This window comes from Moschus berezovskii, chromosome X (assembly GCF_049115385.1).
Source record: "Moschus berezovskii isolate FMDL1 chromosome X, NW_MosBer_1.0, whole genome shotgun sequence".
NCBI classification, from domain to species: domain Eukaryota; kingdom Metazoa; phylum Chordata; class Mammalia; order Artiodactyla; family Moschidae; genus Moschus; species Moschus berezovskii.
In genome coordinates this window covers 146,583,228-146,603,963 of record NC_142488.1, presented here as the reverse complement: position 1 = coordinate 146,603,963, position 20,736 = coordinate 146,583,228, and the positions used below count along the sequence as shown (strand labels likewise).

At 57.8% G+C, this 20,736-nt stretch overlaps 2 protein-coding genes across 5 annotated transcripts in view; one reads left to right on the top strand and one right to left on the bottom strand.

The window, feature by feature from the left end:
• Positions 1–3,901, bottom strand: part of BCAP31 (B cell receptor associated protein 31) — a 28,972-nt gene extending 25,071 nt beyond the window's left edge. The window contains exons 1-3 of one of the 3 annotated variants that reach the window (XM_055437798.2): positions 3,746–3,901; positions 2,786–2,920; positions 711–811 (exon numbers count right to left, since the gene is read on the bottom strand). In XM_055437798.2, coding sequence (XP_055293773.1) covers positions 711–811; positions 2,786–2,877 — 193 coding nt within the window. In that variant the 5' untranslated portion in view covers positions 2,878–2,920; positions 3,746–3,901. Of the gene's footprint in view, positions 1–710; positions 812–2,785; positions 2,921–3,306; positions 3,437–3,475; positions 3,572–3,745 lie in introns of those variants that run through there. The other 2 variants (XM_055437800.2, XM_055437799.2) reach the window with 2 other exon arrangements.
• A 261-nt stretch (positions 3,902–4,162) lies between these two features.
• On the top strand, positions 4,163–19,487 carry ABCD1 (ATP binding cassette subfamily D member 1). Of its 2 annotated transcripts, none has more exons than XM_088833956.1 (10): positions 4,163–5,525; positions 8,387–8,567; positions 12,391–12,533; positions 12,638–12,806; positions 13,210–13,304; positions 14,958–15,103; positions 15,361–15,506; positions 17,842–17,926; positions 18,170–18,295; positions 18,384–19,487. In XM_088833956.1, exons 1-10 carry the CDS (start codon positions 4,563–4,565, stop codon positions 18,589–18,591), a joined length of 2,262 nt encoding a protein of 753 aa, XP_088690082.1. In that variant the 5' UTR covers positions 4,163–4,562; the 3' UTR covers positions 18,592–19,487. The 2 variants fall into 2 exon arrangements, with proteins under 2 accessions (XP_088690082.1, XP_055293770.1); XM_055437795.2 differs by having other exon boundaries at positions 4,165–5,477.
• Positions 19,488–20,736: the final 1,249 nt, after the last annotated feature.

Here is a 20,736-nt window from a genome sequence, read left to right as displayed (position 1 = left end):
AGGGCTGCAGCTTCCAGCTAGTTATGCTATGTCGCTAGCATTTGCTACTAGCTAACAACTTATTTAGGCAGGCCTCTATAGATTACATTAGGATATGAAGCAGCCTGTTATCATAGCAGGATGTTGCTCTAGAATATCCAGGCAGTTCCCTGACTCCTCAAAAAGAAAAACGGCACTTTTGCCAACTACTGCCTTCTGCAAGGGACCTCTCCCACCCAATCTGCCATTCCAAGAGTTTGTGGAATCTGGTGTGCAGAAGGGCAAAGCTCTAAGTGAACACCTCCCAGCATGGTCCCTCCCCACCCCAACTCTTACCCCCAGCCCACACCCAAAAGCAAAAGCACACACACCCAGTTCCTAAAGCCTGCAGCCTACTGAGACCAAGGTCAGCACAGGTCCATTAGCCTCTCTTGCTTTCAGCTCTGGAAGGACCCAAGGAGCTGGCTGAGACATGAGGTGGTCAGCACCAGGGGCACAAAGGCTGCTGGTCAAAGTGAAGACCTGCCAGCAGTCAGTAGCAGGGATGCTGATGTCTTTTTGGATGAAGGGAGCTTTTCTTCCCCCAAGAGAAAGACAGGCACACTAAATGGTCTGTCTCTGAGAAGTCAAATCTCTAATCATAGAACATGGCACATGGCACAGGGCTTTGTAGCAGAGGCCATGGCAAAAGACCTAAGTCAGGTAGCTACCATCAGCCACAACTCACTCACCAATGACCAGCAGCACAAGGATGACAATGAGAACCACAAAGAAGGTGTTGCCATATGTCACTACCAACTCCACAAGGCGGGACTTGAAAATCTTCTGCCACCTGTGAAGAAAACAAAAGGGCTAAGGTCAGTAGAGTAAGAACACACACTTGGGATCCAGAGCCCTGAAAACAGAAACACAATTTTGCACTCTTCTTCAAAGGCTGAATATCTCATACAGGTTCAGCCTCAGCTGCTTGCAATTTTCCAAATTGTGACATCTGTTCAACAGTGTTAAAAAGAAAAAAAAGATACCTGTCCAAGTACAAAAATTTCTAGAAAGTCTTAAACACTGGTAGGCTCTGGGGAGAGAAATGTGAAACTTAATGTCCCCTCTGTAATATCAAAATGCTTGCCAAATCCACATTATTTCTTTAACCTGTTTTCCCATGTGCCCAATCTTGGCTCATCTAGACTCCCACCACCCCCGATTACCATGAAGCAGACCCCAGACCTCCCTTCCTTTCCCTCCATAAATACTTCAGCATACAGCTCCATCAGAGAAGAGCCTTCAGAAATGGCTACCAATCGCAATGCCACGGCCAGGCCTCAAAAATTTCAAGAAAAATCTCTCATCATCAGAGCCAGAACCCCAAAGTCCAATTGAGGCAACTATTTTTAACTACTGGTCTGTCTGAATCCTGACAAGGTTCTGATTCTGCATTCTGTTGATAAGTACCTTGCTGCTGCTGCTAAGTCACTTCAGTCGTGTCCGACTCTGTGTGACCCCAGAGACGGAAGCCCACCAGGCTCCCCCGTCCCTGGGATTGTCCAGGCAAGAACACGGGAGTGGGTTGCCATTTCCTTCTCCAATGTGTGAAAGTGAAAAGTGAAAGTGAAGTCACTCAGTCGTGTCTGACCCTTAGCGACCCCACGGACTGCAGCCCACCAGGCTCCTCCATCCATGGGATTTTCCAGGCAAGAGTACTGGAGTGGCTTGCCATTGCCTTCTCCGATAAGTACCTTGCTGCTGCTGAGTCACTTCAGTCGTGTCCGACTCTGTGTGACCCCATAGACGGCAGCCCACCAGGCTCCGCCGTCCCTGGGATTCTCCAGGCAAGAACACTGGAGTGGGTTGCCATTTCCTTCTCCAATGTGTGAAAGTGAAAAGTGAAAGTGAAGTCGCTCGGTCATGTCTGACTCGTAGCGACCCCACGGACTGCAGCCTACCAGGCTCCTCCGTCCATGGGATTTTCTAGGCAAGAGTACTGGAGTGGCTTGCCACTGCCTTCTCCGGGATAAGTACCTTAAACCTCTCTTATTCTACGAACTCTCCCCTCCCGTGCTCTCTTTTGTTTTCTCTCCCAATTCACTGTTGCAGAAATCAGGCTGTTTGTCCTGCAAGGTTTCCATGTAGCAGCTCCAATTGGGTCGTTGTCTCTGCATTTCCTGTGAACTGTATGAGGTGATTCAGATCTAGCTTTTGTCAAGAATATTCCTTAAGCAGTGCTGTACACGTTCTATCACAACAGTGGCCTATGATTTTTCATTAAAAGGAAGCTTTTATAAAAACATCTGTGAAGAGAGTCTTATTTGTAATGTTCTAACTTAAGACCAGATGTGTTCCTATAGTATACATAATCAAGCTGAATTTCAAACTAATTTTTCAAAAGTCCTCTGTTCACTGAAAAGAAACATGGCTTCAGCCTTCCTAGGCTGAGTAATGCTCATGAGGCCACTACGCAACCCCAGCGAGACTGGTTAGGAGGACAGAAGTCACCAAATCAACGGGAACATGACCCACGGGCAAGTCTTTCAGATCTCACAATGCCACCCCTAAACACCCAGAGGGCATCGTTCCCAGAATGGTCACTCGGTCTTCTCCCCTCTGGCACACTCTGAAGAAGGCAGGGTGAAAGGGAAACGACCAAGATGTGACTGAGCACAACTGTGGGCCTAGCTAGCAATAATAAAAACAGTCCTTGCCACCCCCATCCCAGACAGGTTCTACCTGTTTCTGGCTGGCTTCAATTCCAGGGCCCCCCAACTCTGCAGGCACAAGCTACCGAGACTCTTCCTGGCTTGCCTGCCCTTACCTTTTGGGAGAAATGAAGGGAATGCAGAGCAGCAGCACAGCGAAGACCTCCGCATAGAGGAAGGTGGCGACTGCAGTCCACTGCAGACTCATCGTGTTGCTAGCAGCTTTGCACCGGGAAGATGTGAGCCTGTTCCTGACGGAGCACAGAACGAACAGGCGTCGTGACAGCTCGGCAGCCACCAGTCCTAGACCTCAGAGACTTCCCAGCCCTCGAGCCCCGCAGCCTGGCTGCCGACACCTCCAGAGACACCTTTCCAAACAATTCCTCCCCGTGGAGTCTGGGAGACTCCGCCTGCGGAACACGGGCAGCAGTGGGTGGCAATAGACAGTTCGGGGAGCCCGCCGAGGGGCGCCAGAGGCTACCGCCCACCACACCGCAGCCTCGGTCCTAGTAACGCCTTCGCGCTTCCTCCCAATTCCACCCGGGCCTACAGAGAAGGACCGAGCAGCTCCTCCCAGGGCAGGAGCGGAACTCCAAAGCCTCCCAACCGCCGCCCCTTCAGCTCGGGCTTTCGGTACCTCCGAGAGCCCCCGAGAGCGACTCCTAGAGGACGAGAGTCGGAGCCAAGGGCAAGAGCGGGCCTCGACCCAGCACCTCACGGCCCCATCCAGAGAAAGTTCTAGAAGACTGTCTCCTCCGAAGCCGGAGAAACCCCTCCCGGCCTCCCAGGTCGGTCGCGGCGCCTACCCGGCTCCAGAACACCCCTCGACGAGGCCCCGACCCGGCACGCCCTCCCAAGCCCCACCCCGCAAGCTCCTCCGGAGGGACTTCGACGTCGCCCCCCATCCCCAGAGACGGCTCCACCCGCCGCCACCCCGACTTCCCTCCGCTCGGTCCCGCCCCCGCACTCCCGCCTCTGCCCTGGCCCCGCGCCCCGGGCCTCCTCTCGCCCCCTCGTCGAGGAGCCGGGGGATCTCGGTGGCCCGGGAGCCCATCGCTGCGCCCGAGCCCGCTCACCGAGCTCTCCAGAGTCACCACGCACGCCTTGTCGCCGCCAAACTCTCCCACCACCAGCCCGGCCCCGCCCCTTCCCCGCAGCCGGAACCGGAAGTGCCCGGCTAGTCCCGGCCCGCCCCCAACCGCCACAAGGCCCCGGAGGCCCCGCCCCCGAGCCGAGGCTCCTGACGCCTGGGACTGGGGAAGAAGCCGCGCCTTGCGCGCGCGCGCTGAGCGACGGGGCCCCGGCCTTGGCGGGAAGGCGAGGTGCCGCTTCTCTAGCCCGCGCGGTCCTCCTGAGTCTCTGTGGTCCGGGAAGGGGGCGGGGCCCCACCGTGGGGCGAGAACGGGGTGGGGCGCCCTGCGCCTGGGCTCCGCCTCCCGCCCCTCCTCCGCCTCCTCCCCCTCCCCCGACTAGTCCCTGGGGAGGGGTGGGTGGGTAGGTGGGGATTCTGGGCGGGTGGCGGAATCACAGTCGCTTCAGCCGGGCTGTGGAGCGGACGGACGCGCCCGGTACCCCGGGGAGGGGCGCCACCAGGGGAGGAGGAGTAGGAGGTGGAGAGAAAAAGACGCCCTCTCGGCCCGAGACCTCTGGAGGCTCTGACCCCAAGGGCCAAGGGACTGACAAGTTCCTCCCCTTCGGCCGCCTGAAGAGGCCGCTACCCTGGAGGGCCCTGAGCCCACCCGGTTGGCTTAAAGCGACAGTCTCAGGGACCACTGCGAGGTCTCCAGTTGCCTAGACAACGAACCCGGGGTCAGAGCCACCACCCTTGCAGCCATCTGCCTCCTCTACCGCCTCAGGCACCCGTCCGGGTCCCGTGAGTCCAGCCCAGGTGACATGACGGTGCTCTCTACCCCCCGAGCCTCGCGGGTGACCACGCTGAAGCGTACTGCCGTGGTCCTGGCCCTCGTGGCCTATGGAGCCCACAAACTCTACCCTCTGGTGCGCCAGTGCCTGGCTCCGGCCAGGGGTCCTCAAGCGCCGGCGGTGGAAGGGGAGCCCGCACTTGACGTCTCCGGTGCCCCCGTGGCCTCAGCGGCCAAGGCCGGCGTCAACCAGGTGTTCCTGCAGCGGCTCCTGTGGCTCCTGCGGCTGCTCTTCCCCAGGATCCTGTGCCGGGAGACGGGGCTGCTGGCGCTGCACTCTGCCGCCCTGGTGAGCCGGACTTTCCTTTCGGTGTACGTGGCCCGCCTGGATGGCCGGTTGGCGCGCTGCATCGTGCGCAAGGACCCCCAGGCCTTCAGCTGGCAGCTCGTGCAGTGGCTGCTCATCGCACTGCCCGCCACCTTCATCAACAGTGCCATCCGCTACCTGGAGGGCCAGCTGGCCCTGGCGTTCCGCAGCCGGCTGGTGGCCCACGCCTACAGCCTCTACTTCTCCCACCAGACCTACTACCGGGTCAGCAACATGGACGGGCGGCTTCGCAATCCGGACCAGTCCCTGACAGAGGACGTGGTGGCCTTCGCTGCCTCTGTGGCCCACCTCTACTCCAACCTGACCAAGCCGCTCCTGGACGTGGCCGTGACCACCTACACCCTGGTTCGAGCGGCCCGCTCCCGCGGGGCTGGCACAGCCTGGCCCTCGGCCATCGCTGGCCTCGTGGTCTTCCTCACCGCCAACGTGCTGCGAGCCTTCTCACCCAAGTTCGGAGAGCTGGTGGCTGAGGAGGCACGGCGCAAGGGAGAGCTGCGCTACATGCACTCCCGAGTGGTGGCCAACTCAGAGGAGATTGCCTTCTACGGGGGCCATGAGGTGGGGCCGCTCATGGGGCCGGAAAGCGCGTGGCTGGGGGAGTCCCGGGTAGGAAAGCTGGGGGCTGCCTGCGGCTGATGGCACAGGTGTGGGCCAGCCATGGGAGAGGGAGGCTGGGGATACCCAGGGCCGTGGGCAGCCCGGATCTGCACAGTAATGGAGAAGCAGGAAGGCTGGGTGGAGACTGTCCTGGGTCACTTCTGCTTTCTCTCCACCTTCCTTTTCCCAGCCTTAGGGCTGCGGACCCTAGTGATGGTAGACCCAAGAGCTCCCAGCCTGCCCCCTGCCTGCAGCCAACAGAGAGGGGGCTCCTGCCATCTGGGGGCCGGGATGATGGAATGTGGCCTGCTGCCTGGCCCCCTCCTAGTCCCCCAGGACCTTTGAAGACCGGCGTCCGGCCGGGCAAGTGGGCATTATGGGCATGACTCAGCCCAAGCGGAGGTTAACGAGCAGCAGCGCTCAGTGTGTTGATCGGAGCTCAGTGCTCCAGGTCAAGCTTCCCCCCACCTCCGGAGCATGAAGGCTGGCCTGGCCGTGGGCTTGGCTGCCTCCCGAGGCCCCAGCTGGGGGTGCCGGGGGCCCAAGCCGCCGCTGCAGCAGGACGTACTTCCTGCCCTCCCGGCGGCCACCTTGCCCCCGGCGTGGCCGCCCTTCCGCCCAGATCCCAGCCGTGCAGCTCCCTGCAGGCTGGGTCAGCGGCCAGCCGGCTCGGGCCAGAGCCGGGGCCTGGGAGAGGTTACTCCAGGCCAGTGCTCCGGCCCCTCCCCTCCTCCTGCCTGGGTTGAAGCTGCCTCCGGCTAGGTTCTCTGCGACTCTGGTTTCGGTTCCCCAGTGCTTCTGGGGGAGGGGTACAATGGCATCCAGCTCCTGAAGGCCCGTGGATCCTCCCTAGGTCAGATGGCCTTGTGTCCTCGACCTTGTCTTATTGGCAGCCCATCTTATCAGACAGAGAGGCAGGCTTGTCCCTGATTTTTTTTTTTTTAAGACTTATCCCTGAGCAGATAGGGGGCATTCTGGGCCGGGCTCCAGATAAGGAGAAACAGGGCTGGATCTGCAGCCTCAACCCCCATTCCCCTCCCCTGTGCCCCAGGGACGCAGGGTCTTGGCAGGCAGCCGTGGCCTTGGGTGAGGCACTTGGCACATTCCCTGCAGCTACATTGTCAGCCCCAGCTGGCACTCCTGCCAGCTCCCAGCACGAGCCTGGATCGCCAGGGCTCTCAGAGTAAGCATGCTCGCTTCAGGAACAGCAAAGCGATGCCCAAGACCTGGCTGGGGACAGGGGAGGTGGGAAGAAGGGAGACTCACTAGCTCTTTGAAGGATTTCCTCTGGGCTAGTTTCAGGAAATGGCATGTTCACGGGGAAGATTCACAGGTTGGGGTGGGAGGGGCCTGATGCCCAGGTTGGGGTGGGAGGGGCCTGGTGTGCGTCCCCAACCTGTCTGTCGAGGCCTCGGGCAAAGGGCTGTGTGATGTGATGGGCCTTCATGGGTGGCTCGATTGCCCTCACTGTGCGGGCACGTGGCTCAGCCCAGTCCCATTGGCTGATGTCCCCATGGACACTGGCCCAGGCTCAGATCAGCAGGCTGGGGCAGAGGTAGCTGACTGACTGGAGGGCAGACTGCCGAGTATTTTGCTGTTCCTGGGATGTCAAGAAGGGTTATTAGACGGGCTCAAACCAACATACCCAACCTCTTATTAGCCTGAGCATGGGTAGACTTTCTTGATAAGTCAAAGCGTCATTCCCAAGAATTGGCTTTGTTTAATGGCTCAGCATACCTGGTCCAAATGCCATACATCTTGCCACCTCCAGACTGTGTGAGCTGGAGCAGGTCACTTTGCCTGTCTGGGCTACCACAGACAGGAGAATTCACATACAATGGGACGTGGTGAGAATCAAGTGGAGAGTCAGCTATGACATGGTAAATTGGCAAAGGAAACTATTCCAGGCTGGGCAGCTCTTGTCCGTTAGATGGGGTGACAGATCAGGGCAAGCGCCCTTACCAAGCCATCCAGGACCCAGTGGCCACCTTGCTGCGACTGCTTCTTGGCCACTCCAGCCCATCTAACTGCTGCTGTCCCAGAGAGCCTGTTTCTTGCCCACTCTCTCTCCTGAGATGGCAAGTGGTGTTCAATGCAGGAGCAGGTAGGTTAGGTCCCCTCATGGCCTGGCTGGTTTGGGCATGGGGCTGTCCACTGGGGGTGATACCTGAACGAGCTTGCTTGGGAGTGTGCCCTGCCGATCACGGTGGGAAGATGCAGTGCAAGTTTGTCACCCAGAGGAACTGCAGGAAAGGAAAGGGAGGCCAGGGCCTATGGAGGTGGAGATGACCGAAACACGTTCTTCGAAACCAGCTATTGCCTTTGGGTTTCTTGCGCTCCCCTCTGCTTTGTTCAGGGTGGCCCCTCGGCAGTTGCTCAAAGAAATGGGCAAGGTGGCTGCCCTTGGCCCATGTCAAAAAGCTCTCCTGGGCAGAGAGGGGGCATGGTGAGCATCCCAACTGAAGAGACAGTGGAAAGGGGGTGGGAGCCTCAGAATTGGGGGGGTGAGCCCCTTCACTGCCACTGTACCCCAGCGCTGCATTGTCTATGCCATACCTCTCCTGAGTTTGAGACCTATCCCCCTGTCCATGGTAGCCCAGACAGGGAAAGTGACCTGCTCTAGCTTACACAGCCTGGAGGTAGCAAGAGGTATGGCATTTGGACCAGGTAGGCTGAGCCATTAATCAAAGCCAATTCTGGTAAACGATGCTTTGACTCATCAAGCATGGCCCAGTCCTAAGCCCTGGCTCTCAGCCCCATCCTGGCCCTCGAATGGCACGGCCTGTGTGGCCTGGTACTCAGGGATACTCGCTGTTGCCCCGCGGGACTGACCGCCATGCCTCTGGGTCTGTGGCACCCCTTCCCCACAGGTGGAGCTGGCCCTTCTGCAGCACTCCTACCAGGACCTGGCTTCCCAGATCAACCTCATTCTGCTGGAGCGCCTATGGTACGTCATGCTGGAGCAGTTCCTCATGAAGTATGTGTGGAGCGCCTCAGGCTTGCTCATGGTGGCTGTCCCCATCATCACTGCCACTGGCTACTCAGAGTCAGGTGAGAGGGGCCGGCCTTCTGGACCACTGGGCTAGGCTTGGGAGGGCCCGGTGCCCAGCTGACCCACCTGCCTCTTCTACTGCTGGGGAGCCCAGTTGGCACCCTCGGGAAACGTCTGAGGTCGCACCCTCCTGGAGCTCCTCTCTGCCACCCTACGTGTGGGTCCCCATTACAATATCTCATGCTTCTTGGTCCCACTTAGCCAAGCCCGAGGATGGCAGTTCAGGAACACCCTTCAACAGGCATCTGCACAGTTGCCCACCTGGCCCTGTCTTGACCCATCTTGGCAGTGGGAGGATGGGGAAGTACATTCAAGGAGCCCCTTTCTGACTCAAACCTGGGCTTTTCCACGCCCGCAATAGCTCTTGCAGGTTGTCAAGGGCAGGGCCCTCTCGCCTGAGGCCTAGGGGACTGTGAAGGATTTGCAGTTTGTTCCTCTACCAGTTTGCAAGGAATTCATTCTATTTGCAGTCTTCGTGGTTGCCCTTCAAAGGTTAATGTGCATCCTCGAGAAAAGTCTGAGTTAATCAATAGCTCCTCCTCATCCTGGCCCTTGCTTACCACACTTTGGAGGACCAGCCTGCCATCAAGTTTGCCATGGCTTTATCAGGTCACTGCATGTTCAGATTCGCCCATGAGTTTCTGCTTTTTTGGGGTTCTCTTTCTCTGCAGTTTTCTTTAGGAAAGCCCTTCCCCGCAGGCCGGTAACCCTCCTTCGGACAGGCGTCCTCCACAAGTTCTTACCGTGAGGCTTTTGTCAAGGGAGCTTTGAAAATATTTTGTTGTCTGAAAATGTCTTTATTTTACCCTCCCCCCCACAACTGAAGTTTGGTTGGATGAGGAAGTTGAGGCGGTCTGTTGGTCTCTCTTTAGCCCGTTGACAACATCCCATTGCCTCTATTGGAAAACCTGCCATCAGCTTAACTGCTCTCAGCTGCCTGCATGGTCTCCCTGGTTAGACTTTTTCTCTGCAGTTTCTCTGGGAGGTGTTTGCCCATGTGTTTCCATTTACTCTGCTTGAAACTTCTTGTATGTCCTGTGAATATCCAGACTGTTCCGTCATTCAGATCGCTTCCATCATGGAAAGTTCTCGGCTGTTCCCTTTTCAAATATTGTCTCTCTCGTTCTTTGTGTTCTTTCCTTCTGGCCTTTGTCTGCCCCCTTGCTCACCTCGCACTGTCTGTGCTAAATTCTGGGAGGGGTCTTCCGATTTTCCCACTCACTCATTGGCTAGTTTTCTCTTTGGTTGCATCTAATTTGAGTTATTTTCATTTTCAATGATGTGTTTGTAAAGTTCTACTTGATTCTCTTTTAAACAGACATTTGAAAATAGAAATTTCAAGCTGTGTTTGTGTCTGCTCTTCTCATCTCTCTGACTGCCCCTCTTCGGCCAGCTACCATACTAATCATGCTTATTCCAAGGTCTCTATCCAGCCATTCGAGACCTGGGTTCAATCCCTGGGTCAGGAAGATCCTGCTGGAGAAGGAAATGGCAACCCACTCCAGTACTCTTGCCTGGAAAATCCCATGGACTAACAGAGGAGCCTGGTAGGCTACAGTCCATGGGGTCACAAAGAGTCAGACACGACTGAGCCACTTCACTATTTATCCAGCCATTTGGTTGTCTGAATTCTTGAGAGTTCTAAGCCAACTTCATCTTCCAGCTGCTGGTCTTCATTGCTTAAGGTCCTCGTGGGCTTAGCAAGCACTGGAGGGTAGGATTCCCCAGACCACACATTGGCTTTGGTTTTAGCTGAGCTCCCAGGTAATGAACCAGTTGGAAGCCATTTCCTGTTAACTTCTCCACTTGGGGTAGAGGGATTCCTGAACTGGGAGGTGATATTAATTTGAACCCTAGACACATAATTAGCAGTTCGGAGAGGAGACCTTGCATCTTGAGCCCTGGCTGTGTGACAGCAACTCCAATCTCCGTCTCCAGGGACGTCACAAGAGCACTAGCTGCTAGCTTCTCTTCTCGCTCCTGGGAATTTCCCTCACTTTCCTGCAAGCACAGCTCCGATGGAAAAGGTGTATCTTGTGCAGTTGGGTAGTTAGAGGGTTTTCAGTACTATGTAAAGAGAGCGAGCCTGACGGCACAGTCCAGAACCAGAAGCGTCTCTCACTCTCTCCGTATCAGTGCCCCTCTCTTGGGGCTTCTGTGCCCTCAGCTGTCTGTCTCTCTCTGCCAAGAGGAAAGATCTAGTTGGAGGTAGTCATTGTTTCCACCAATGGACCTATTCAAGGGGTGGCCTTGATTTAGGCCAGGAGCATGGGAAGGGACCCAGGAGGAAACCAACCTGCGGTTTCTGGGAGGAAGCGCCTGCGGCCAGTTCCCTCCTCTGCAGGCCTAGGACTTTCAGGAGCCTATGCTGTGTTGGGCTTTGTGGGCAATTCACAGGCCTCAGCTCCTGTGCCCACCTTCGTGGCCAGACTCAGGAAGCCAGAGGTGTGTCTGTTTTGTCCCTGCTTGCTGTGTCTCCAGTAACTGCAAACTGGAGAGTGCTGGGAACGAAGTAAAGAGGCAGGCATCAGGGAAAACAGATGTAGCTAACTTTGCCCTCTGGCCTGCCAGCACCTCCAAGCTAGAAGGCCAGGGAGGGGCCACCTGGCCAGGAATAGCTGTCAGGTGTCTAGCTGTGGGCACTGAGGAAAGCGATAGAGGGTTATGCTGTCTCCAGAGAGGCACCTGCTGTTGCCAGGGTCCCCGCAGACCCTTCCCCTTTGTGTGTAGTCCCTTTCAAGCTCTCAGGACGTCCAGAGAGGATGGTTTGTGTTCCCCCCTCCCTCGCCCTGCCTAGGACCACAGTTGGAAGGAAGGTCTGGGATGTTAGACTCTCAGAATCGTCAGTCCCCTCCTCTGCCCAGTGCCCTGGATTCCTGGTGCTCTGGCCAGCGGTCCAGCATTATCTACCCCCCACTGCACCTGCCCTAAACTTTCTGCCCCTTCCTACCCCACCCTCACCATCTTATCCTTGAGGGCTCCTGCCTCAGAACCATTTATGGGTGTGGATAGAGTTAGCCTTCAGAGTCAGCCTGTTTTGCTTCCCATCACCATTTAGAGAACATTCCTTGTATAAAAGCCTTGCCCCTCTAGGGGACCCAAGGATCAAGAGAGTCAAAGCCATGGACAAGAGAGGGTTGTCACTGGGCAACCATGAGGTCTCAACTGAGACAGAAAAGAAAAAAGCAAGTCAAGACAGGAGTGGGCTCCTTTAGAGAAATAGCGGCGTTGAGGATGGCCAGAGAATACAGCATCAAGGGGAGAGATGAGGGTAAAATGGGGTTGATCAACATTGTTTTCATGTGTTTATTGGCCATCTGTATATCTTACGATGGAAACGTTTATTTAGATCCTTTGCCTACTGCTTAATTGGGTTGTTTATCTCCTTACTATTGAATTGACAAAGTTCTTTATGTATTCTGGTACCCAGGCCCTTATCAGATTCATGATTTGCAGATACTTTCTTCCAATCCATAGGCTGTGTTTTCACTTTGTGGGTGATTTACTTTGGTGCCCCCAACTTTTTCTCTTCGATGAAGCTCCCTTCTCTGTTTTGCTTTTGGTGTCCTATTCAAGGAGCCGTACCTAATGCCAAAGTGCTTTCTTCTAAGAGTTATGTAGTTTCAGCTCTGTGTGCAGGCCAGGGCTCTGCTTCGAGTTTGTTTTTGTGTGTTGTGTGAGGTCGAGGTTTGTCTTTGGCACATGGAGACCTGGTTGTCCAAGCACCATGTGCTAGAGGGACTTCCTCTTTCCCCTATTGAGTCAGTTTTGATTTTCCACTGTCCTTGCCCCCTCCCTACACCACCCCACCATGCTCTGCAGACTCGGAGATGGTGAAGAAGGCAGCCCAAGCAATGAAGGAGGGGGAACTGGTGAGCGAGCGCACGGAAGCCTTCACCATCGCCCGCAACCTCCTCACTGCTGCCGCGGACGCCATCGAGAGGGTCATGTCATCCTACAAGGAGGTAGACCCCGGTCCAGCCCCTGCCCCGGCCCTCCCCCCACCCCACTCGTGCCCTCCCCTCCACCCCTGCTGGCAGAGGCTAAGCCAGGATCAGCCTCCCTGCAGGTCACAGAGCTGGCTGGCTACACAGCCAGGGTCTACGAGATGTTCCAGGTGTTCGAAGATGTCCAGCAGTGCCGTTTCAAGAGGCCTGGGGAGCCGGAGGATGTGCAGGCAGGGTCCGGGGCCATCATGAGGTCCGGTGTCCGTGTGGAAGGGCCCCTGCAGATCCAAGGTAAGGTCGCCCTCCCCAAAGAGGCTCCACAGGTCCCAGCCCTCCCACCACCTTCCGGTGTGCCCTGGATGACTTCCCAGGCAAGCTGTGGTCCCCACTGCCCTCCATCCCAGAGCCCTAGTTCTGGCCAGGATTTCTTTTTGCAAAAGAGGTGGAGGGTGACCCCTGAGTGGAGTAGGGGCTGGGGGGTGCACTGTGGAAGAGGCCCCAAGCATTGGAGCTGGCACTGGGGGGCGGTGCAGGGCAGGAGCGGACACTGTCCCTCTCCCCAGCCCCGAGCACAGCAAGGGGAGCACGGTGAAGCCACATACTGGCGGGCTGCCGGGGGGGTGGGGGCCCACGGAAGCCAGCAGAAGGTGGGGGAGCACTCCGCCCCCCTCACTGCCTCACACCCTCTCTCCAGGCCAAGTGGTGGATGTGGAACAGGGCATCGTGTGTGAGAACATCCCCATTATCACGCCCACCGGGGAGGTGGTGGTAGCCAGTCTCAACATCAGGGTAAGTAGAGCGTGCAGCCGAGCACCAGCCCAGAAGCTTGGGCGGGGCTGAAGCCAACCCTGAGGCCCCGGGCCTGGCCTTCTGCACCTGCAAGCCACCCGCAAGTCTCAGCTCTTAGGACCCAGCCTGGTCAGCCTGCCTTGTGTTATCAGTAGCCATTGACCCCAGGTCTATGTGGCAGGCAGCTGAAGCTGAAGGTGAAAGAGCGATGTGTCTACCTATTAGTTCTGGGGCAATGGAGTCAGAGCTGATAAAAGAACCTTGTGATTACCAGGATTGGGCAAAAGTCACCCATAGGTTCCTGGCTGTGTTGTTGCCAGCACCCCACACCCCACACCCCACCCTGTCCCTGAGAAGCCCAGGACTTGGGGACTCGGGTCCAGCTCTGGTCCCAGGTTGGTGGAAGCTCTTCCACCAACCTGGGCATGTGGTCCCACCCATCTGCTGCTAGAGGCCCCCAGGGCAGGTAGATGGTGGGCATGGCCTGGCTCCCTGGGAGAGCTCTCATCCACGATGCAGGCTGTCTGTGGACAGGACTCCCTGGGGGCCGACAGCCACCAGTCACCTGTGTGCCTAGCCAGGGCTTTGGACGGAGTGATGAACTGAAGGGGCATCCTGGGGATGGGAGTCATTCATTCGTTTACCTAATGTTCCCTGAGCTCCAGGCTGGGCACTATAAACCAGAGGTAGATCAGGGAAGCCCTTAAGGGTTACAAAGAGCCCGGGTCAGATGGCTCTCCAGGTTCAGCAATGACCACAGCTCACCAGCTCTGGGAGTATAGAAGTCACATGAAGCTTCACCCAGGAGCCTCTGGGCAGGTGGACAGGCAGCCAGCTGGAGGCTGGGCACAGAGCAGTGATATGATCACCATTAACCCTGGGAGTAGTCACCTTTGGGAGGTTAGGGTGCCGCTGATGGCCGGTTTATCCAGGTTGAATGGTTGCCAGGCAGTCCCAGGGGAAGCCCAGGTGGGCAGCTAGTTAGAAGATGAGGTGAGGCGAGGTAGGGGGCCGGGGGCTGAGAAAGAGCTCCATCCTGGCAGAGCCACTGGTGGAGTTGGGCTCTGGTTAGGTTAGGGACGGGGAGCCCCCGGCTCTGTTCAGCCAGGTGATGGGGTAAGAAGGGCAATCACAGAGGTTCAGGGAACGGGGTGAGGGAGACCGCCTGGGACACATGCTCTGGGATGGTGAGAGGACCGCCCTGGCTGGAAGGCCCGGGGTGTCACGGTGAAATCACACAAGGTGGTGGTTGTGGAGGGGGGGGTTGGGGAGCTGCACCTTCAGTGCCGTCCCCCACCCTGCAGACAGCAGCACCCCCCAGGGGTCTCCAGATCAGCAGATATCAGGCTCTTTGCAGAGCCTGAAGCACTCTCTGCCCACATGGCCTTCAGGTGTGCTGGGGGGCGCCGCTGACTGTTTGCTGGGGCGTGGCAGGACAGGCCGTCCTGCTGTCCCCGTGGTCTCTGGCGTGCATCGGGGACAAGCCAGGGCCCTACAACTGAACCCCAGAGCCTGCCCTGGGGCCCTGCTGTGCCACAGCCAGGGATGGAGGGTGGGCGTGGGCCAGGTGCAGGGTGTTCTCTGAGGGGCAGGCCAGCCACAGGCGAGGGGAGGGGCCTGGGCCATGCCCACAGCTGCCTGCCGCCCCCACAGGTGGAAGAAGGCATGCACCTGCTCATCACTGGCCCCAACGGCTGCGGCAAGAGCTCCCTGTTCCGGATCCTGGGCGGGCTGTGGCCCACATACGGCGGCGTGCTCTACAAGCCCCCACCCCAGCGCATGTTCTACATCCCCCAGAGGTGAGCAGCACCCCCCGCCCCCTCTGATCCAAGGAGCCAGAGGGCGACAACAGGCTGCCCCTGGGGTCGGAGGGGCTGGGCACCTCCACCTGCCAGCCCCCCGCCCCAACCACTGGCCCAGAAGCCTCACTGCCATGGGGCACGTGTGCACACATGAGTGTATCTGAGCTTGCCAGGGGGTGGGTGTGCTGCCCTCCAATTGGTCCCCCCCACCGAGGTGCCAGCCTTGCCTCCATGGCCACCCGGCTCTCCTGTAGGCCCTACATGTCCGTGGGCTCCTTGCGCGACCAGGTGATCTACCCTGACTCAGTGGAAGACATGCGCCGGAAGGGCTATTCTGAGGAGCATCTGGAAGGCATCCTGGACATTGTGCACTTGAACCATATCCTGCAGCGGGAAGGAGGTAGGGGAAGGGGCATCCTCATCCACCAGTGCCGTCCCCACCTCCCTCCTAGCCCCCACTCCACCGGGGGGAAGATGACCCCAAGCAACGTGCAGGAGTCCAAAGCGCAATGGAGTTGGGAGAGCCTCGCCCCAGTGGAGGACCCACAGGAAGCACGCAGCCCCAGACAGCCTAAGCGTGGAAGGGAGCCAACCCTGGCAGGGGCATCCAGAGGGGCACTGTCTCCTCTGGGCCAGGCAAGGCCCCCTCGGGCCTGGCAGGGAATGCACGGGTATGTTAGGCATTTTAGTGAGAGGACGGAGCCCAGGTGTGGGCAGGGCAGCCTGGCATGTGCATGGCGACACTGGAGGTGGAGGGGACGCCTGCCCTCCCATGTGTCTGCCTCCAGCCTGGGGCTGTGTCCCCTGGGAAGAGACCACAGGAAGGAGGGACAGGCCAGTACTCGGGGGCCTCTCAGGTTGGTCTTTAAATGCCCACGGCGCCCAGAGGAGGAGAGGGTGGCCCAGCTGCCAGCTTTGGGATTTCTGTACTGAAAGCCAAATGATAGAAGTCAGAGTCCTGCCTTGGCCACTGAGGGGCAGCTTGACTTTGAGCCAAATCTGACCTCTGGACATGCCCTCCACCTGTAGAAGGGGCAGGTGCCAGGCTCAAGCTCAGGGCCCACAGGTGTCATCGCCTGTGTAGAAAGAGGCCGCAGACAGTGGATTTAGTGGGCCAGCTCCTCTGGGGCCCCTGGTTGCCATGATCCCTGCAAAGCTTTATCCTCAGCTTCCTCCTAGCAATGCAGAGACCCAGGTTCGATCCCTGGGTCGGGAAGATCCCCTGGAGAAGGAAATGGCCACCCACTCCAAGATTCTTGCCTGGAAAATCCCATGGATAGAGGAACCTGGTAGGCTCCAGTCCATGGCGTCGCAAAGAGTCGGCCACGACTGAGCGACTTCACTTCACTTCACTTCACTTCCTCCTGGCCTGCTGGGGCCCCTTTTACTCACCCTGGGAACGCTCCCCTCCACCTGGGCTCCACATGTGCCCCTGAGTGCCTGGGGTCCCCGAGGCTGACTGTTACACCCTGTTAGCATCGAGTTCAGCTGTGAGTAACAGAACTACCCACCAATAGTGGCTCTGATCATTTACGAGTTTATCTTACTGGGACATAGAAGTCCTAAGGAAGGCAGGCTGCAGTTGGCGGGGATTGCCCCACCCCATAAAGGCCCCCGGTGCTGTATGTTGTCTCCATTCCCGAGGTCACTTCGCAGTCCACGATGGCTGCTTTGGCGTCATATCATATCACATATCCTGGGCCATAGGGTAGAGAAGGTGAGGTGGGAGCAATCACTGAGTGAATGCTGTCTTTTAAAGAAAGTTCCAGAAGCTGCCCCATGTGTAACATGTAAACTTACACCCCATTGGCCAGGATTCAATTCTGTAGTTAAACCTCCCATCAGGGCAACTTGGGCATTGAAGTGTTGTTTTTTTGGTGGGTGGCCACATGCCCTACTGAAAGTTCTAGTTCTCTGGAAAGAGAGTGGAGGGAGCAAGCCAGGAGGCGTCTCTCATGAATCACCCACTTCCCTCCTCATCCAAGGAACTCTCCTGAGCCTTACTGACATGCTTCACACTGGGACACACAGGCCTCATCCCTGTGGGTGAGAAGGTTTCCGGAGAGGCCCCTGGAGCCGTTCTTAGGGCTCTGCCTTGACTGTTGCTGCCCGCTGGCACTTCATTAGCCCCATTAGGTCCTGTGTGAGTTAGCTGGCACCAGAGACTGGGTGGGGCAAACAATAGAAACGCATCGTCTCCCAGTCGTGGAGGCTGGAAGTCCATGATCCAGGCGTGGGCAGGGTCAGTTCCTCCTGTTGGCTGTGAGGGAGGGTGTGTTCCAGACCGCTCTCCTGGGATGGGAGAGGCCGTCTGCACCCTGTGTCTTCACATCGTCTTTCCTCCATGCGTGTCTGCATCTCCAAGCGTCCCCTTTTATAAGGACACAGTCCCATTGGATCAGGGCCACCCTCATGACCTCCCTTTAACTCGACCAGTCCCAGTGTCGGCATGCAATGGGTGGCATCCTCAGGGCTTGCAGGTGAGGACTGCCCAGTGTCTACTGGAGGAAATGTGTGTAAATCTGGACTGAGTCCTTTTGGACTAATACAGTGTCCGCAGACGTCCCCAGTGGCCGGCCTTTCCCTGCTGTGTTCTGCTCTCACTCATGTCTGTAGCCCTCTGAGTAACCCCAAGCATTCCCACCACACCCACCATGCCTGGGCCCGGGCCCAGGCCCTTCTGCAGATGCTGCCCAGCCCTCTTGAATTGAACAGCAACCCTTGTCCTGTGCCAGGTTGGGAGGCCGTGTGCGACTGGAAAGACGTCCTGTCGGGGGGCGAGAAGCAGAGAGTCGGCATGGCCCGCATGTTCTACCACAGGTGAGCTGCCAACTTCCCAGTCCCGGGTGCTTGGGCTCCCTCGGGCACCAGGAGTTCCCAAAACCTCTTTGCCTGGGACCTCCTGAAGCAGGGAGGGCAGAACTGCTCGGAGGCCTGGCCCCAGCCATGGGGACCCGGCAGGACTGAGGGGTCAGGCTCCCCGCCTCCACCTGAGGGGCTGGGGCCAGCCCGGGGCATCGACCTTGAGGCCCACAGCCTCACCCACATGGCCACGCCCCCAAGGCCCAAATACGCCCTTCTGGATGAGTGTACCAGCGCCGTGAGCATCGACGTGGAAGGGAAGATCTTCCAGGCGGCCAAGGACGCAGGCATTGCACTGCTTTCCATCACCCACCGACCCTCCCTGTGGTAGGTGTGCCCTCCATCCCCGCAGGACTCTGGACGAGGGTCCTGGTGGCCTGCTGAGCACCTCCTCCTGGTCCCTCTCCTGACGCAGGAAGTACCACACCCACTTGCTGCAGTTCGACGGGGAGGGCGGCTGGAAGTTCGAGAAGCTGGACTCAGCTGCCCGCCTGAGCCTGACTGAAGAGAAGCAGCGGCTTGAGCAGCAGCTGGCGGGCATCCCCAAGATGCAGCGGCGCCTCCAGGAGCTCTGCCAGATCCTGGGCCAGGGCCCCGGGGCCAGCCAGGGTGCTGCCACTTGACCGAGGGCCCTGGCTCTCTCTTGCTTGACCCTGGCCCCCCTCCACCCCACCCCAACCCTTGGATCACATGAAGGAGACAGAGTGCCTGCGCAACCCGGCCCCACGCCCCCCCGCCCCCTGCCGCATGCTTCATCATCCTCCCGGGCCTCCCAGGGGACCACCTGCAAAACCTGTGCCCCCTTCCCGGGGACCTGAGCGAATGGAAGGGAGAGCGGCCAGAGGCACACCCCGCTGCCAGCAGCAGCCTGGGCCTTGGAGCCCTGGGGTTTGCCGGGCAGCACCTCCTGAGGCTGCAGCCTTGGCTTTGCGGTCCCTCGGAAACATCATGGTCCATGCCTCTATTGCCATCATCCCAGGGACCCAGCGAGGCTCCCACCCCCTAGGATGCCCTTGTTGCTGTAAAAACAGCCAAGTGAAACCCTCAGAATGAGACATAGCCCCTCATTCGTGGCCCCCTCCGCCACCCGTCATTCTGTAGAATCTGCAAGGAAAAGAATTGCACAGCTTTTCCTTCCGAGCCATGATAAGAATGTAGCCCCGTCCCTCACCTCTTCTCCAAGCTAATTTATTGGATTCCTGTTTGTAGATATCTCCATTGCCAGTGGGAGCACCTGCTCAGCCAGCCCACCAGCCTACACTGCCGACCACCAGAGGGTGGGTGGGGACGGGCCAGCCCCAGGCGCGATGGACCCTGAGGCCGCCAGGCATGAGGACACTGTGGTGCCCAGTCTAGTGCCAAAGAGGGGTCAGTGGGGAAGCTGTGTCCACAAAGGCAGCCCCGACCTGAGAGGGAGACCCCCACCACCGCCATGCCGCCGTGTGCCTTTCGGGCCCTCAGCCCTGGGGTCAGGGAGCCTCCCTGAGTTCCTCAGTAAAGACCTGCCGTGGAAAGTGCACTCTTGCCTCCCAGCCTCTCTGTCCACACGGAGGCTTGGTTGGGGGAGAGGCAGGAGGGGCAGCCGTGGGCTTTGGTGGGCAACCTCAGTGGCCCACCCGCAGCCAAAGATGCTGACCCGCACGTCCTCTGGACCCAGCCGTGGCTAGGATGCATCTGCAGTATCTCCCGAAAATGATAGTTAAGCCCAAAGAGGACCCTGGACCCTGTGCCAGGGAAGAGGAAGGGGCTGAGGCCTGGTTCATGCATGAGAAGCTTCGAGAGAGATACCAAGCAGCGGGCTGGTGGGGGACATGGAGGGACAAGAGTCCTGGGCCAGCCAAGCCAAGGGCAGCAGGACACAGGGCTTCAGACCTTGCAGGAGTGGGAGATGCTTGTGCCACATGCCAAGCACAGGGGGAAGGGAGGGGCCAGGGCCTTGCTTAAAGAGCCTGGACTCTGGAAGCAGGATGGAGATAACATGGGAGCTATGCTTCAAGGAGGCCGAGTGGAGGGAGGCAAGAACACCGCACCTGGCCCTTATTCCCTGCTGGTGGGGCTGGAAACAGGGCAGCCATGGTGGGCAAGAGGGTGGCGGGTCCGGGAAAGCTGGAGTTCCCTGTGACCCAGCACTTCCACTCGGAGGTTTAGACCCAGAGAATGGAAACTGGATGTCAGTCATAAACCGGTACACATGAACATTCTTCACAGTACTGTTGATGGTAATCCAAAGTGGAAACAACTGGAATGTCTATCAACAGATGAATGCACAAGCAAAATGTGGTCTCTCCATACAATGGAGTATTATTCCGCTTACCAAGTAGACCGATGGCTGCCAGGATCTGGGGAGTGACTGCTGAATGGGCTCAGTTTTCCTTTTGGGGGGTAGTAAGAATGTTCTAGAACTGTAGAGGCCATGGTTATAAATACTGTCCGTCTGCTCAATGCCAACAAAGTGTGCACTTTAAAAGGTATGCCTTTATGTGAACTGTACCTCGAAAAATAGATTCTAGAGACACTGATCCTAAAGAGGTAGAAGTGATGGATGACCAATAGATAATAGAGATGATAGATTGATGATGGATGGATGGATAATAGGTGAAGTGATACAGAGACGAGGAGCACACCACTTGATAATCCAGGCCGGATATGCTGAGGCCTAAAACCCCAGATGGATTAGAGAGTAATTAGAAGTCAACAGGGTGACTTCCCTGGCAGTCCAGTGGTGAAGGCTCTGCATTTCCACTGCAGAGGGCCCGGGTTCAATCCCT

Excerpts from the sequence above, each read along its gene's own strand:
- ABCD1 (XM_088833956.1), top strand. The coding sequence starts at position 4,563 with ATGACGGTGCTCTCTACCCCCCGAGCCTCGCGGGTGACCACGCTGAAG. Across the intron at positions 12,534-12,637 it reads TCATGTCATCCTACAAGGAG|GTCACAGAGCTGGCTGGCTA; the intron begins GTAGACCCCGGT and ends GCCTCCCTGCAG. Across the intron at positions 17,927-18,169 it reads GCCCGCATGTTCTACCACAG|GCCCAAATACGCCCTTCTGG; the intron begins GTGAGCTGCCAA and ends CACGCCCCCAAG.